This window comes from Protomyctophum parallelum (genome assembly GCF_964188405.1).
Source record: "Protomyctophum parallelum genome assembly, chromosome: 1".
Taxonomy (NCBI): Eukaryota; Metazoa; Chordata; class Actinopteri; order Myctophiformes; family Myctophidae; genus Protomyctophum; species Protomyctophum parallelum.
In genome coordinates, this window is record NC_139697.1 from 59126243 (window position 1) to 59141125 (window position 14883).

The 14883-nt window shown below is 43.4% G+C and overlaps 3 protein-coding genes across 3 annotated transcripts; 2 read left to right on the top strand and 1 right to left on the bottom strand.

Moving 5' to 3' along the window:
* Positions 1 to 330: 330 nt before the first annotated feature.
* LOC310872427 (vacuolar protein sorting-associated protein 37A-like) lies at positions 331 to 1795 on the top strand (the record flags this gene model as incomplete). Its single annotated transcript, XM_083784313.1, has 2 exons — positions 331 to 921; positions 1036 to 1795. Exons 1-2 carry the CDS (start codon positions 500 to 502, stop codon positions 1793 to 1795), a joined length of 1182 nt encoding a protein of 393 aa, XP_083640439.1. The 5' UTR covers positions 331 to 499.
* A 3778-nt stretch (positions 1796 to 5573) lies between these two features.
* Positions 5574 to 7178, top strand: LOC310860363 (NEDD8-activating enzyme E1 regulatory subunit-like; the record flags this gene model as incomplete). The annotated part of the gene is made up of 1 exon (XM_083767225.1): positions 5574 to 7178. The coding sequence occupies one exon, from the start codon at positions 5574 to 5576 to the stop codon at positions 7176 to 7178; it is 1605 nt and encodes a 534-aa protein (XP_083623351.1).
* A 3212-nt stretch (positions 7179 to 10390) lies between these two features.
* bod1 (biorientation of chromosomes in cell division 1) lies at positions 10391 to 14816 on the bottom strand. The gene is made up of 4 exons (XM_083766141.1): positions 14445 to 14816; positions 13388 to 13512; positions 12568 to 12785; positions 10391 to 10884 (listed from the first exon to the last, which is right to left on the bottom strand). Exons 1-3 carry the CDS (start codon positions 14616 to 14618, stop codon positions 12569 to 12571), a joined length of 516 nt encoding a protein of 171 aa, XP_083622267.1. The 5' UTR covers positions 14619 to 14816; the 3' UTR covers positions 10391 to 10884; position 12568.
* Positions 14817 to 14883: the final 67 nt, after the last annotated feature.

The window sequence follows — 14883 nt, forward strand, 5'->3', positions numbered from 1 at the left end:
GCGCTTTGGATAAAAGCGCTGTATAAATGCATCATTTACCATTTTTGAGGGTCGCTACTCACTATGTCATATGACTGCCAGCCAAGTTTGTGGACTTTTAATGATGTAAAAAAAAGAGCACCCGACGTGATGTCATGTGGCAGCCAAGTCTATGGACTTTTAATATTTGTTTGTTTGCACAATGTTTGTTTAAAGAAGTGATGAGCCCTCATCATCATCAGACAGCATCACCATACGTTATCATAAAGGCACCGCTCACTTCACACTGGGTGTGATTCTTTACATAGAAATGTACAATAATTGCACAATGTGGAATAAATTAAGGTTAATATGGTGCCATGTGGAACTCTATTTTTGGAAATCGAAATGACGTCAGTACTTGGAGGTCAATATGACATCACTGTAAGGCCACACTGATTCTTCTGGAACAGTAATGTCCATTTTAGCCATTTTGTCCTCAATCCCCAAGAAGTTATCCCAGCGGGTGTGACAGAAGAGGATGAACTGGCTTTCCCCCTTAGCGTCCAAAGGCTCCGGACCTCTCCAGCAACTACGACGGCTGCAGATCGACTCTCTGAAAACCGCTCACCCCAGCATAGCAGAGATCCAGAAGGATGTGGAATACAAGATACCGTTCACAGTCAGGAACTCGACCATAAGCCTCAGCATTTTGCTCCCTCCTCAGTTCCCCCAGGAGAAGCCAGTCGTCAGCGTCCACCCGCCTGTTGGCCATCATCTAGTGGACAACAATAATGGCACCATGATCACAAGCCCTCTCATCACGAATTTTGGGACGCATTCTGACTTGGGCAAAGTCATACAGCATCTGTTGGATGAGTTCTGGACGAGCCCTCCTGCTCTGACATCTAATGGCCACTCTGGCTTCCCATATGGTATGTACAAACAATCAGGAATGGCATCGTACCCAATCAGAAAAGGCAATATCCGCACTCATGAAATAAGTTACAAAGGTGCTTTCAATGCGTCACCTCAGCAGTCAAACAAACGAACATGTTTTGGCCCTGCTGACCTTAGTCAACGTTTACCAGCACCATACCCAACACAAGGATTCCACTATGGGTCTGGCCCTGTATGGCCCAATCAGGCACCAGGGCCAGTCTCAGCTCTGATGCCTCATCCCGGTGTGGATACCATGTATGGCACCGCTAGAGCAGCGCCAGTGCCATATGGTTTAATAACTAACCTACCTGCACCATCTGTGCCCACTGTAAACTCCCAGGCCGGGCTAAACGGCCATTTGTACAAGATGCCAGAGATTCCAGAGTATTTTCCTGAACTCTCTGAATTGAGTATGTCCCAGCTGAAAGACGTGTATGAGCAAGAGGATGTGTTGCTGGACTTCTTTGTGAGCCTGCCACAGCTCAAACGGGTGACCAGTGATAAAGAAGAGCTGATTACCAACAATCGAGACATGGCCAAGAAGAACTTCCAGATGGAACCACTGTTGGAGCGGAAGAGGCAGGAACTCCATGACAAGTACCAGCTTCTAGCCGAGAGGAAGTTAACCTTTGAGACCAAGATGGAGAGGCAACATGAGTTGAGTGAGAGTTGTAATCTGAGTGCTCTGAGGGCCCGTTTACAGGTGGCAGCCCACCAGGCAGAGGAAGAAGCAGAGGAGACAGCTGATATCTTCCTAGAGGGACGTACAGAAATAGAAGACTTCCTGACCAGCTTCATGGAGAAGAGAACACTTTGCCACAGCAGAAAGACCAAGGAGGAGAAGCTCCAACAAGCCATCAGCAACACAAATGGACAATTCCCCACCAGCCAATAGAACTCAAGGGCTGGAGTTCTATAGCAACCAGCAACTGGCATCCGAAAGGGTTGAGAATGAGACGATGAGAAACAGATGGTGAAGATGATGATTAGACCCTAAAGAAACTATCGAATGCCATCAACACAATTCCCGTCTTCACAAACTTAGGAAAAGCATCCAAATGAGTCAACTTTATTTCTGCATTCCAACTGATTCAGTTGCAATTAGATTCCTAGATTTGACCGTCTGGAATGGACAAAGACCCTCTTACTGCTCCATAGTCTCCATTTCAATTTTAACCCCTATTCTGGGGAGAACATAAGCCACCAATAGGCGATCTACAAACTCACTCATGTGTCGCAACGGGACGAGCTGCGAGCTTCATTCCCTATGTGAAAAATAAGAGTCAACACACCAGCAACATTTTACAAACAAAGGGTAAGTAACAGATTGTAATGTGTTTTTTGTTCGTTTTTTTGTTTTGTTTATTGCGACCATAGGTCGCATTTACTGTGAACCTGCATCTCCCGTCAGTTAGTCTCCCACGCCTCCATATATGGTCACGACTCGTGACATCACCCTTCCATATATGGTCACGCCTTGTGACATCATGTCTCCATATATGGTCACGCCTTGTGACCATATATGAAGATGCATGACACTGACCTCATCTAACCCTGGATAACCATACATGGAGAAGACTGGATCACCTAGATCTGCATATATGGAGCCGGCCAGCAACTCTACATCTGACCTCAAACCCTTAGATCTCCATATATGGAGCTGACCTGTTCTTACATTCCATATGTTGTTCCTACCCCACCTGTCCTTCATAGTTCCGACAATCCTGACCCCATCGAACCCTGTACGCTCCATATATGGCCTGTACAGAACCCGACCCTGCATGCCAAAGCGCCAGCGCTCACCCAGCAGCCTGCTGTCACCCAGGCCAATGCATACACGTGACCTCGCCGCTTCTCGCCCTCAGGGTGTCTTACTGGTATATATATATTGTTTTTTTTCTGGCTGGTTGAACTACAATTCAAAGTAGGCCTAAATAAAAGGAACTCGAAAGGGATCCTGAGAAACATCTAAGGAAGTTGCTGCAGTTAAAAAGCTCCTAGTTGGAGCTCGGGAACGAGTTTGACGGTCCACCAACAGGCGAGCCACTTTCCGGCGCCCCTGATGCTCTTAGCTGTTCCGAGTGTCCTGCTTGGGTCGAGAGCGTTTACTTTGAAATAAATCACAATTATGTGCATAGCCTAATGTGTGTTTTTAGATTAGATTTTAGTCATGACAAATTTGTCATGAAAAAGTGGTCTCACTTCCTTCCTGCACTACAAGTCACACCTCACACAGCCTCCCCCCTCTCCACAAGAAGGGGAAGTGCAGCAAAGCATTATGGTCATTGTAGGAATTCAGCAATACAGTCAAACCCTAGTCAAACACACAGACTTATTTTCCTGTCCATAGGGTGCAAATTTGAAATTGCGCTACTGTTATCTACTACAAATACTATTAACATTGAGTGACTGGAGTTTCTTCCAGTGGTGAAATGTCCATTTAAGGGCCAGGCAATTTTCACTCTGATGGCGGTTATTTGCAGAATACATTATTTCCCCCTCTACAGGTACAAGTTCCTGTTGCATTCTTCCAACAGCTCTGTCTGAATGTTGACCTTATCCCTTAGACTAGAGTATATCCCCATCATAGTGGGAACGATGCCCATAGGGAATGTATGCATTATCATGTTTACCTGGAGAACAGTCTATGATAGTTCTCTCTGATGTCACATTGATGATAGAGATCCACAATATAATCGGTAGTGTAATTGGAATTGGCCATAAAAATACCATATCGGTATTGAATTGGTCTCAGATTATTTTCACCGATATTGATGACGCAATAATAATGTGACCGCCAATGGCTAAATTCTACATTTAATTTGCGTACTCATCTCACTTTGGGTCAGACCTAGCCTGGGTAAACCCACTCCCATGCTGGACAACATTTAATTCCCCCCTCAGGCAGAATGTGCAAATCTGGCGAGGGGGGAGGGGTTTACCCGGGCTAGGACAAACCCCTATAGGGCCTAGGCTTGTTTCCATTGTGGTATCAGAATCGGTATCGGCAGATATGTCCCTGCAAATGATCGGATATCGGTCATAATTTCATAATCATGCACCCCTAATTGATGACATCAAGGATCTCCATATGGCCATTATACTTGCACACAGACATGCACGCATTTCAGTGATGTTGAAACACTTGCCCATACAGTATAAGCATTTCTAGATTTACCCTGAGACTTGCCATTGGTTTAATTGTCTTCACAGTGCCTCCTGTAAATAGGAATAATGAAGCACTGGCTCTATTAATATGGTGTTTTGTCCTGCAGAGAGATACAGTTGGAAGTCAAACTTCATCACAGATACTTGCAGCAAATGGATCATTATTAGCCCTGGAACATGACTGCCATGATAATTATCATGACAGTCATGCAGTAACTTTGCCCTGTTTTTTGCAGTCGCTGCATTTACAAGATTTCCGTATATATAAACATTCAGATTTCAAATATAAAGTACTCACAAAGTGTCCCACGGGTGTTAGTTAGTAGCAGCGCGAGCGATTAGAATTGCTGCGTCCCGCGTTCTTTAATAAAAAGCATTTTTGTCCGAGCTCTCCGGCTACTTTTTTCAAACGGGGTTCGTTTGGGAAATCCACAGTTGCACACCGGGAGCGCACTCGCCTATTAGTCTGTATTGGCAGGGCGGTCAGCGTACCTATATCGAACACACCGAGTGCCACCCTCCTCCCGACCGATAGGGGCGCGTAGTTGAAAGCCAATGGCAAAATAACACCTCGGATAAAAATGCTTTTTATTAAACAACGCGGGATGCAGAAAATTCTAATCGCTGGCGCTGCTACTAACTAACACCCGTGGGACACTTTGTGAGTACTTTATATTTGAAATGCGAATGTTTATATATTTTAATTATTTGTAAATGTAGCGTCTGCAAAAACCAGGGTGAAGTTGCGTCATGACTCTCGTATGAATACGAGAGTCATGTTTACAGGGCTAGATCATTATAATCTCAATAAATACTAAATACCAACCTCAGGGCCATACGTTGAGCACAAACAAAAATAAAGGCTCAAAATCGCTAATAAATGATTTTAATAATAATTATAGTTTATTATAGGCTTCAGTTTCAGACTTCAGTAATATAAAGTAACTATAAAATTGTTGTATATACTCACCGCATAGGTCAATCCAAAAACACAAAATTAACCATGACTACACCATTACAAATATATTCATTGAATTACCATTAACTTTTAAACTAAGACTAGAGTATTCTATGTGTTAACATTGTATTACACATACCACACAGGGCAATCCAACAATTAAGGTTAGGAGGGGGACTTATTTTGTCATATCAAACTTACTTTTGTCCACTTTAACTTTATGCTCCTTTTAAAATCCCCTGCATGACTTGCCGATAATAATTAAGGCAAACTGTGATGCGAATAATCAGTTAGATCAGTCAAATGATATATGATTATTATATTTCTTGCGATGAATACATCCAACGTTGCACTCTTATGACACAGTGATTTCACGTCAATTTCCCTCCCTGCTGGTCAGTACTGATGGAATATTAAGCCATATATGGTTATTATACTTTCTGACCTCACATGTGATTGGCTGAGTGGCAGAACTACATCACGTCTTGATGGAAAGACTGGCTATTTAAACTGTATTCTGGAAAAGAGCTTTCGTGTAGAGCTTACCATGGCACCCACCAAAGTTTCAAAAGAACAGAAATATGACAGACAACTGAGACTGTGGGGGGACCATGGTCAAGAGGCTCTTGAGAATGCACATGTATGTCTCCTAAATGCCACAGCAACTGGAACAGAGATACTGAAGAATCTTGTTCTACCAGGCATTGGAGCTTTCACCATCGTTGATGGACACACAGTCTCTGGAGAAGATGTCGGAAATAACTTTTTTCTCAGCCTCAACTGTATAGGGAAGAACAGAGCACAGGCTACCACTGAGCTGTTACTAGAACTGAACAGTGATGTTTCCGGAGCATTTGTTAAGGAGACTCCAGATAAGCTCCTGGACAATGACCCAGAGTTTTTTCACAGGTTCACCCTGGTTATTGGTGTTCAGTTGCCAGAAAGCACGTGCCTGAGGCTAGGCTCCGTTCTATGGAACGCATGTGTGCCCTTTCTAGTTTGCAAAACATACGGACTAATCGGCTACATGAGACTAGTGGTGCAAGAGCACACAGTGGTTGAGTCTCACCCAGACAATACCTTGGAAGATCTGCGTTTAGACCAGCCATTTCCTGATTTAAAAAAACACATCCAATCCTATGACCTGGGCAGCTTGAAGAAAAAGGATCATAGTCACACACCGTGGATTATTATTGTTGCCAAATATTTGGAGGAGTGGCTCGCTGAGCACAATCACCAACCACCAAAAAACTACAAAGAAAAGGAGGCCTTCAGGCAGATGATTCGCGAAGGAATTTTGAAGAAAGAGAACGGTGTCCCTGAAAATGAAGACAACTTTGAGGAGGCTATTAATAATGTCAATACCGCTTTAAACCCTACCAAGATTCTTTGTGATGTGGATGAACTCCTGAAAAGTAAGCAGTGTAATGACATCACATCGCGGACCCCACCCTTCTGGGTGATGCTGCGAGCTGTCAAAGAGTTCATTCAGAACGAAGGCACTGGTAACCTGCCTGTGCGAGGGACCATTCCAGACATGATAGCAGATTCCCAAAAGTTCATCAACCTTCAGAATGTTTACAGGGAGAAGGCCCTGCAGGATGCTACTGCTGTGTCTAAGCATGTCAAATGTATCTTGAAGTCTGTAGGAAAGCCACCAGAGAGCATCTCTGAAAAGGACATCAAACTCTTTTGTAAGAATTCATCTTTCTTGAGGGTGGTGTGTAGCAGGTCTTTGGCTGATGAATACAGCGTGGATTCAGTAAATAAAGATGAAATAACCAAATGTATGGACAACAATCCAGACTGTGACATGGTCCTCTACCTCATGTTGCGCTCTGTCGATGGTTTCTTTCAGGAGCATTCCCGTTTCCCAGGGGTTTGCAACTACCAGGTGGATGAGGACATTGGCAAGCTGAAGCTATGTTTGAACAGTCTTCTGCAGCAGTACAACCTGAACGTCGACGTCAAAGACGATTACGTCCACGAGTTCTGTCGCTTTGGTGGTGCGGAGCCACACACAGTCGCAGCATTTTTGGGAGGTTCAGCTGCTCAAGAAGCAATCAAGATCATCACTCACCAGTTTGTACCCTTCAACAACACCTTCATATACAACGCAATGTCTCAGACAACCGCAACCTACCAGCTGTAGAACAAGGCTCTGCCTAATAACTGAATGGCTTCCTTGTGAATGTCCAACGTAATTTTGATGATGTCAGTCTTGGAGGGGCCGATTAATCAGGTTTTAGAGGGGTGCAAGCCCCTCCAATACATGGCGTTGGCTTTTGAAGATTATACGTATATGGCAATTTAATTGAAACAGAACCAGAGAATTCATCGAAAAAAGGAGCCAGAATGGAAAAAGGAAAGAAACAGTACCACTGTAAGCATTGTAGAAAAAGAGTTGCTATGGCCCGAATTTAGCCCAAGGAGTGTTTTTTGTGCAAAACAAATGCTTGGAATGGATTCAGAATCATGAAAAAATCCTAGTTTGACACGTCACATGCTACAGCATAATGACAGTTTGCCACTGTGGCGACCCCAAAGATCGCCGCCTCGTACACCCTAGCTAAATCATTCGAGAATTCCTTGGGCTATACATCTGTGCAACATATGGCGCTTTAAAAAAATATCCCTTATCTCTCTGTAAGTTCCTCCACTAACTGTATAATACCAGCAGGGTCTTCACTTCAGGCCTGCTGTTGAACTTGACTCCACACATGGACATCACGTCGACACACATAAGGATGTGATGAGGTTTATAGCTGCACAGCCAGTGGTGGAAAAAGTACTAAATTTTTTTCTAAAAAGTAAAATTTATAAAAAGTAAAATTATCAATACTGCCATAGAAATACTCCATTCCAAGTAAGTTTGGAATTCAAAATGCAGCCTAATTGAGTATTGGCATCAAAATGTACTTAAAGTAATAGTACTCACTATGCAGAATGTCCCATTTCAAGTTGCCAAGTGTATACAAATATTTTTAAAATAGCAGATCTACAAGCTTACAATGCGTTGCACGCTTACGACAAAGAAAGCACACATCAGATGCACTGTACTCATGTACTGTAAAGTCCAAGTCAATCCAGAACGACATAGATTGTGGCCATGTCATAATAGACAAACATTTGGAGAAAATAGATTATTTAGAAGCTCACAATATGCTGCAACATGACACGTTGACAGCTTTGAGATCAGCTATTTTGGGCAAAGACATTTCGTTCTGGAGGTATGAAACAAATAGGAGGCCAAGTAATACCTTCAGGGTATAATAGGGTTCAAGTGGTTAAAATTGTCATTTACATGTGTCTGTTGGTGTTGTATCTTAAAGGACAACTTTAGTTTTTTTCAACCAAGGTTCATGTTTTAGGTTGTTATTAGAGAAAGTAAAAGGTGAGAGTTAATTTTCTTTCATTTGCTGCTTTCTTTCGTTTTTGGGATTTTAGCAGTTTCTGACAGGGGGGCGGGGGCATTCGAGCATGGGGCTAAATATGTATTTTTTTACAAAATATTATGGCGATTTCTTTTTTTATTATTTACTATAGTCCTAATAAACCCCAAGAAATTACATCTGGCCACAAAAGATCACAGGATCTATTGAATGTATCAAACTGACATATTGAGCCTATACACACAGTATAAGCCTTCCTCCAGTAGTCTACCTTCACATTCAGTAGATCCTGTGATCTTCTGTAACCAGATGTAATTTCCTGGGGTTTATTAGGACTATAGTAAATAATACAAAAATAAACCACCATAAAATTTGATAAGGAAATACATATTTAGCCCTATGCTCGAATGCCCCCGCCCCCCTGTCAAAAAGAGCTAAAATCCCTAAAACGAAAGAATGCAGCAAATGAAAAAGAAATTACACTCATTTTTTACTATCTCTAATAACAACCTAAAACATGAACCTTGGTTGAAAAAAAACTAAAGTTGTCCTTTAAGTGCATTGTCCTCGGTGCGCGGCGCACAACAATGTCCATGTTGCATGTTTCCATTTTACCAGTGTTTCCTGCCATGCTGTGGCTCTAATGGTAAGAGTTTGTTTCGCTATGTGTTCACGTGACCAGAGTGTTGACCTCAGCTGCAGCCACAAAGTTATTATTGTGGCTTTTATTATGTTTTTTGTTTTGTTTTTGGCTTTATTTTATATTTTTTTCATGGACATTGGACAGACAGTAAGTAGGCTGACAGGAAATGGGGAGAGAGATGTGGGGGTGACATGCAGTAAAGGCCGTCGGGATCGGGAGTCGAACGCGCGGCACACTGCCAGACTGGATTACCAGCCAAGGTGCCTGGACGGCCCAGGCCACAGCCACAGAGTTCTAAAGAACCTAAGAGAGACGGCGTGAGATAAGGGGACAAATCGAGATGGAATTTTCCATTCCATATCGCCCTAGGTCTATCGATAAATGTGTACGTAATCTGTGTTCATGTCAAGGTGTGAGTTCGTCCAGATGGGTTCAAATGCTACGATGTCCATGTAGAGAATCCCAGTTTAATTATTTATATGCATAATAATTAGGGCTGTGAATCTTTGGGTGTCCCACGATTCGATTCGATTCCGATTCTTGGGGTCACGATTCGATTCAAAATCGATTTATTCGATTCTACGATTCTCGATTCTCCAAAAACGATTTTTTTTTTATTCAAAAGATTTTTTTTTCCAGATTCGAAACTATTCTCTATTCAAAATGATTCTTGATTCAATACATAGGATTTCATCACAATCTACTCCAGTCAACTGAAGTGATTAACTTGAAAATGACTGAAGACATGATGTTTACTGTAAGGGTGAGGGTTAGGGTGAGCTTACATTTCATATTATAAACACCATGTAGTGAAAACTCCTGTAACTAACCAGAAATAAAATCTAAAAAAAAAAAAAAAATAATAATAAAAAAATCGATTTTTGGAAATTATGAATCGATTTTGAATCGTTCATAACGGGAATCGCGATTCTAATTCGAATCGATTTTTTTTGACACCCCTAATAATAAATTTTTCCCTTTAAAAACACATTTTTGTCACTATATATTTCCACATACTATACTGTATGTGAGGCGATAGGGCTTTAGTGTCTTGCAGGGATATGCTGACACATATAGCAGGGCCGGGGGGCAAACCCAGGACCTTTAGATTCCCAGACAGCCTCTCTACCCACTCTGCTATCCAGTGTGTTAAACCAAGTTTAACCCTAGCATCCCTATTCTGGGGGGAAATGCAGATCTACAAGCTCACAAGGCAGGCAGGCTGTTTATTTCCTACAGCTTTAAGTACAAAGATCTGAACTAACCCTAAACTAAAGATAAGGCATTTCTGCATGTTTCAATTATCACATGGTCACCACACTGCACTCTGCAATGTTAATATTAACATTTAATGAAAACTTTTCAAAATCAACACAATACAATTAACAAATCGTTACAAAAACAACATTACAAAATTAACATGTCTCATTTGTCACATTTGACATACAGACTGAAAAGCTTGTATAAACTAGTAACAAAAAGAATTTCAAAACAAATCCCAATGTATCTAACAAACAAGTCATTAATCTATAGCGGAGCTGTGCAACAGCAGCATGCTGCTGGCTGAGCTTGATGCTCTGCATCAGGAGTGGTGATGATCCATGCCGACTTCTCACTCTATAACCCTGTGGCATCTCACAGACAGGGCTGCCTGAAAATATCTTGCACTGCCCACTTCAGTCTCAGAAACATCCTCTACAAATGGCTTGTTAACACAAGCTCACAGCCTCGTCATTCTCCCACCATCTTCAATGCTGCCATGGCCCCTGAGGCTAACCTGGCTCTGGAACGTTGCTTGGAGACCAGATTAACAGCCGGTGTACCTGTGGCAAATGGACAGAGAAGAGACTTTCTCTTATTTTTGCGGAGGCAATAGATAAGAGGGTATGTGCATGCATAAAGTGAGTGGCAAAGTGAGTTTAACGTTTTTTAACCTAGTTTAATGCAATCAGATAGGACTTTTCTGTTTGGATGTATGGGCTGTCAAGGCCAGAAGGTAGTCAATCAGTAGGCATTCCTGCACAACTTCCGGGTATGATGATGAAGCCACGCATATACCCGATAGGTGTGCCGATGGTGCAATGCATGTACAAGCCAGTAGATAGCACATTCTCAAGACAGACTGTTGAAAAGAGGGTGCCGTTTTCCTTTTGTTTTGCAGATGCGTTCCCACTTCCCAGATTGAGACAGTTGAACGTGTGGCTTGACACATATACGGTATGCCTATGTCAGCTTCCTCTAACAAAACCTATCCAGGTTTGTGCTCACTCTGCCTCTACTATAGTTGCCGATACTGTCTGTGATGTACAAAAATACAATGCAGCCAAAGAATATTCTATTGTCTGAACCTGATTTCTTTCCCTTTAATAAAAAGATAATCATCCTTCTGATGACAATTAGGAATATGGTCTAAGTGCTTCTGGGAGGGACTGCGTTTATGATTTAGGTCTGCAAACATGTAACTTACAATGACACCACACCACACACAACAATGTTTTTCATTATGAACTATAATCAGGATATGCATGTAGATTCATCAGCAGAAGAGGGCGGCCATGAAGGCCTCCAAAACCTGTGTCCTGTTTCTGTAGCGTGACACTAGAGGCCCACTGGAGGCGGATGCAGAACACAGCTCGGGATTTCAGTTTCCTCACCACTTAATTCAGTGGCTTCACAGTAGTGACTAAACTAAATCTATATATGCGGCGGCCATAGCTGAATGGGAAACAGGAGGTCATAGAGCACCGAAGACTGACGTCACTTTCAGTAGAGGGCGTCAGTCCCCAGGTTCATGTATTTGTTTAGTTGCATTGAAATCCCCATTGAGGCGATTTTTAGATCGCCTCATATAACAACTGTGTTTGAAAAATAAACATGTCACCCCGGCCGCTTCACTCATATGGATATGAAGAATCAACTGACTGCTACTGACTGCTACTGAATTAGTTAAATTTTCGCTAGAAGCAGACTGTATCATATATGAGTGACTGACTGTCGCAAACGATACAGAGACACACTCCCTGACAATAACGCAGAGACAGCTTGTTTATTTTTGGACCACAACGCTTATAGTAGACGATATTAAGATCACCCCATGTTATTCTCCATAGAGAAATTACTTCCGCAAACCAGGGGAATCGTCGGGATGAGCGAGTTACGTCAGGACTTCGGTGCTCTATTGGTTTGTGTCCAGGCCTCGGCTATGTGTCAAAGTGTCCCTGACTGAGCAAGACACTTTAACCCCTAACTGCTCCCCGGGCACTGCACCCACTGCTCCAGATACTTAGGATGGGTTAAATGCCAAGAACACATGTCACTGTGTATATACAAACATACAGGGGGCATGCATCCTTGGAGTTGAAAGGGGAGTTCTCCTACGATGGTGACTAGGTTTCCTTTCTAAGCGTCAACGTTGTCAAGGTTTAATGTATTCTATGTTCGGGGCATGAATCATGCTACTGACGCTCAGGGCTATCTTGAGATCAAGTTACCCAGCTTGAACTGACCTCAGGGGGTTTGGGGGACTGTTGCTGGTGGGACCTCTGGCTGTTCTGGCTGTTCGGAGAGTACAGGATTAGAGCTGGCTGCCGGGGCCTCCTCTTTCTTCTCCCCCGAAAGGAAGTCATGGATGGCAGTCTCGATGTGCGGCCTGAATGTGTGATTCAACTTGGGGTCCACCACCTGAGTGATGATCCTGTCAACACCAGACTCCATCATACCTGATCTGAACAAACACACACACACACACACACACACACACACACACACACACACACACACACACACACACACACACACACACACACACACACACACACACACACAGTATGGGTTAGCGCCCCAGCCTGTGTCCTCCGTGAGGAGGAAGCCCAACAACCCTTGGTGAGGCAGGAACAACAAACCCGAACTTCCTTTTCCCTCAAACCGATTTGTCTCAATAAAAGGCTACGAGAGCTTTTATTGTTATTCTTACGGTTTGAGGGAAAAGGAAGTTCGTGTTTGTTGTTCCTGCCTGTCGACTACAAAACAATACTACAACATGACGTAACGATATCATCCGCTCCCGAGCGGATCATATACTGAAATGAAACGGAGACCAGGCTTTCCTCCGAGGTGGTGGAAAGCCTGGTGGGCGAGGTTAGATTGAGGGTAGCTACTGGGACGTAAATCGGGACTTGATCACCCCGGCTGGGTCGCCTGAGTGAGGGGTATGATGTTGGAAGACCCGAAACACCGTTGACCTCAGGATACATCACTGAGGATACGTCCCAGGTGTATCCATGCGATGTATTTTAGTTATAAATTATGTTAAAAACCAATACTCACTTTATGACACTTTGCCTCAGTCCGTTCCTCATTTGGTTCTTGTTGATGGACGGGTTCCAGTCCTGTGTGCTCAGGTGTGTGGCGACAAAGTTGTCAACTTTCTGCCGCAGGTTCTGATAGGCAGGCTGGGAACACACAGTGACACCACAGTGGTTACTAACTTACTACTGGGGCCCGAGTAGTCTATACTAAAGTAACTAAGGGTATTTCTATTTCACTTGGATCATGTTAAAGTCTACTTGGGCTTGTGGGTTTTAAGATGCTTGATTCAATATTTAGATCGTTAGAGACTCATTGAAAACACATTCCTGCGTCTGTGATTGATATCTTGCTACACTAATTGAAAGGGGGGTCAACTGCTTAAACGTTCACCTTTGTTCGCCTTGCATCCATGCGAACGTCATAATTACCGTACAGTTTGCATTTTAATTAAATACTACGTTATTAACATTTCAATGTGATACAAATTATGGTACATCACATTTTAGGCCACTCCCCTTTCCACTGCACACACACGCAGGGCGCAGCAGCACAGTACGGTACACTTTACAGTGCAGTATGGTACAGTACAGCATGGTACAGTACAGTATGGCACAATACAGTACAGCACAGTAGCCTACTGTACAGTACGGTACGAGGGAGATTACTTTTTCCATGTGATCAAACTCAAACTGTTGATGAATATGGCACGGTCTACTCTACAACTCGTTGACTGGAGTCTGCCATGGGTTCATCCGGCTCTGGTCCAGACAGAGCATTAAAGAGAACATCCCAGGCAGTCCCTATAGTCTAGAGTAGACTCTATACTAGCCAAATAAGCCAATATCCGTGGTTCACAAATTCAGAAAAGGTAACCGAGGGACGGGTCCCGAAAGGGGCTAATGACGCTTGTACTTTACTACTTTGACAGTCATGTTCCAGGGCTAACTCTAGACCAAATCTCTTCACCGAAAATAGCCGACATACGGCGTAGAGCTTGTACATCAGCAATTTAGCCGACTGTCCGCCAAAGGAATGATGTGGTAGCAGCACAGTAGCCTTATACTAGCCAGCCTACCTTGGTATCCACGTCTGCCAGGCAGTCTCGTCGGAACTCGTCGAAAAGACCTCGGTTCTTCAGATGTTCCACGATCATATTGATGAGTTGCGGGTCGCCAGGCGGGAGGCTCTCCAGCGCCGCGCCGACACCACCGGCCATGCCGCCGCTGTTGCTGTTGCTCCCCTCCGCCATGACGAGGGGCCGCTGATAGTGATAATCTGTTGTGTTTAGTTATATATATGGCTGATCTGTTCTGCTTTGTTGCTGCTGGCTTCTGCTGCTCAGTGTTTACGGTTTTGTTTTCCTTCGGTTTGTTTGATTTCACGTGCGAGCGAGGTCAAGCAAGAAGACTTCAGTACGGAAGTAAAACCGAGTCACCCCGATTTGTGTAGAGAGTCCGCCTACTGTATCCACAGGCACACGCACACACACACACACACACACACACACACACACA

Bases quoted from the DNA above. Each gene is read 5' to 3' on its own strand.
- bod1 (XM_083766141.1), bottom strand. From the start codon at position 14,618: ATGGCGGAGGGGAGCAACAGCAACAGCGGCGGCATGGCCGGTGGTGTC. The intron at 13,513-14,444 runs GTAGGCTGGCTA...GTGTGTTCCCAG, and splicing joins TGGCAGACGTGGATACCAAG to CCTGCCTATCAGAACCTGCG. The intron at 12,786-13,387 runs GTGAGTATTGGT...GTGTTTGTTCAG, and splicing joins CTGAGGCAAAGTGTCATAAA to ATCAGGTATGATGGAGTCTG.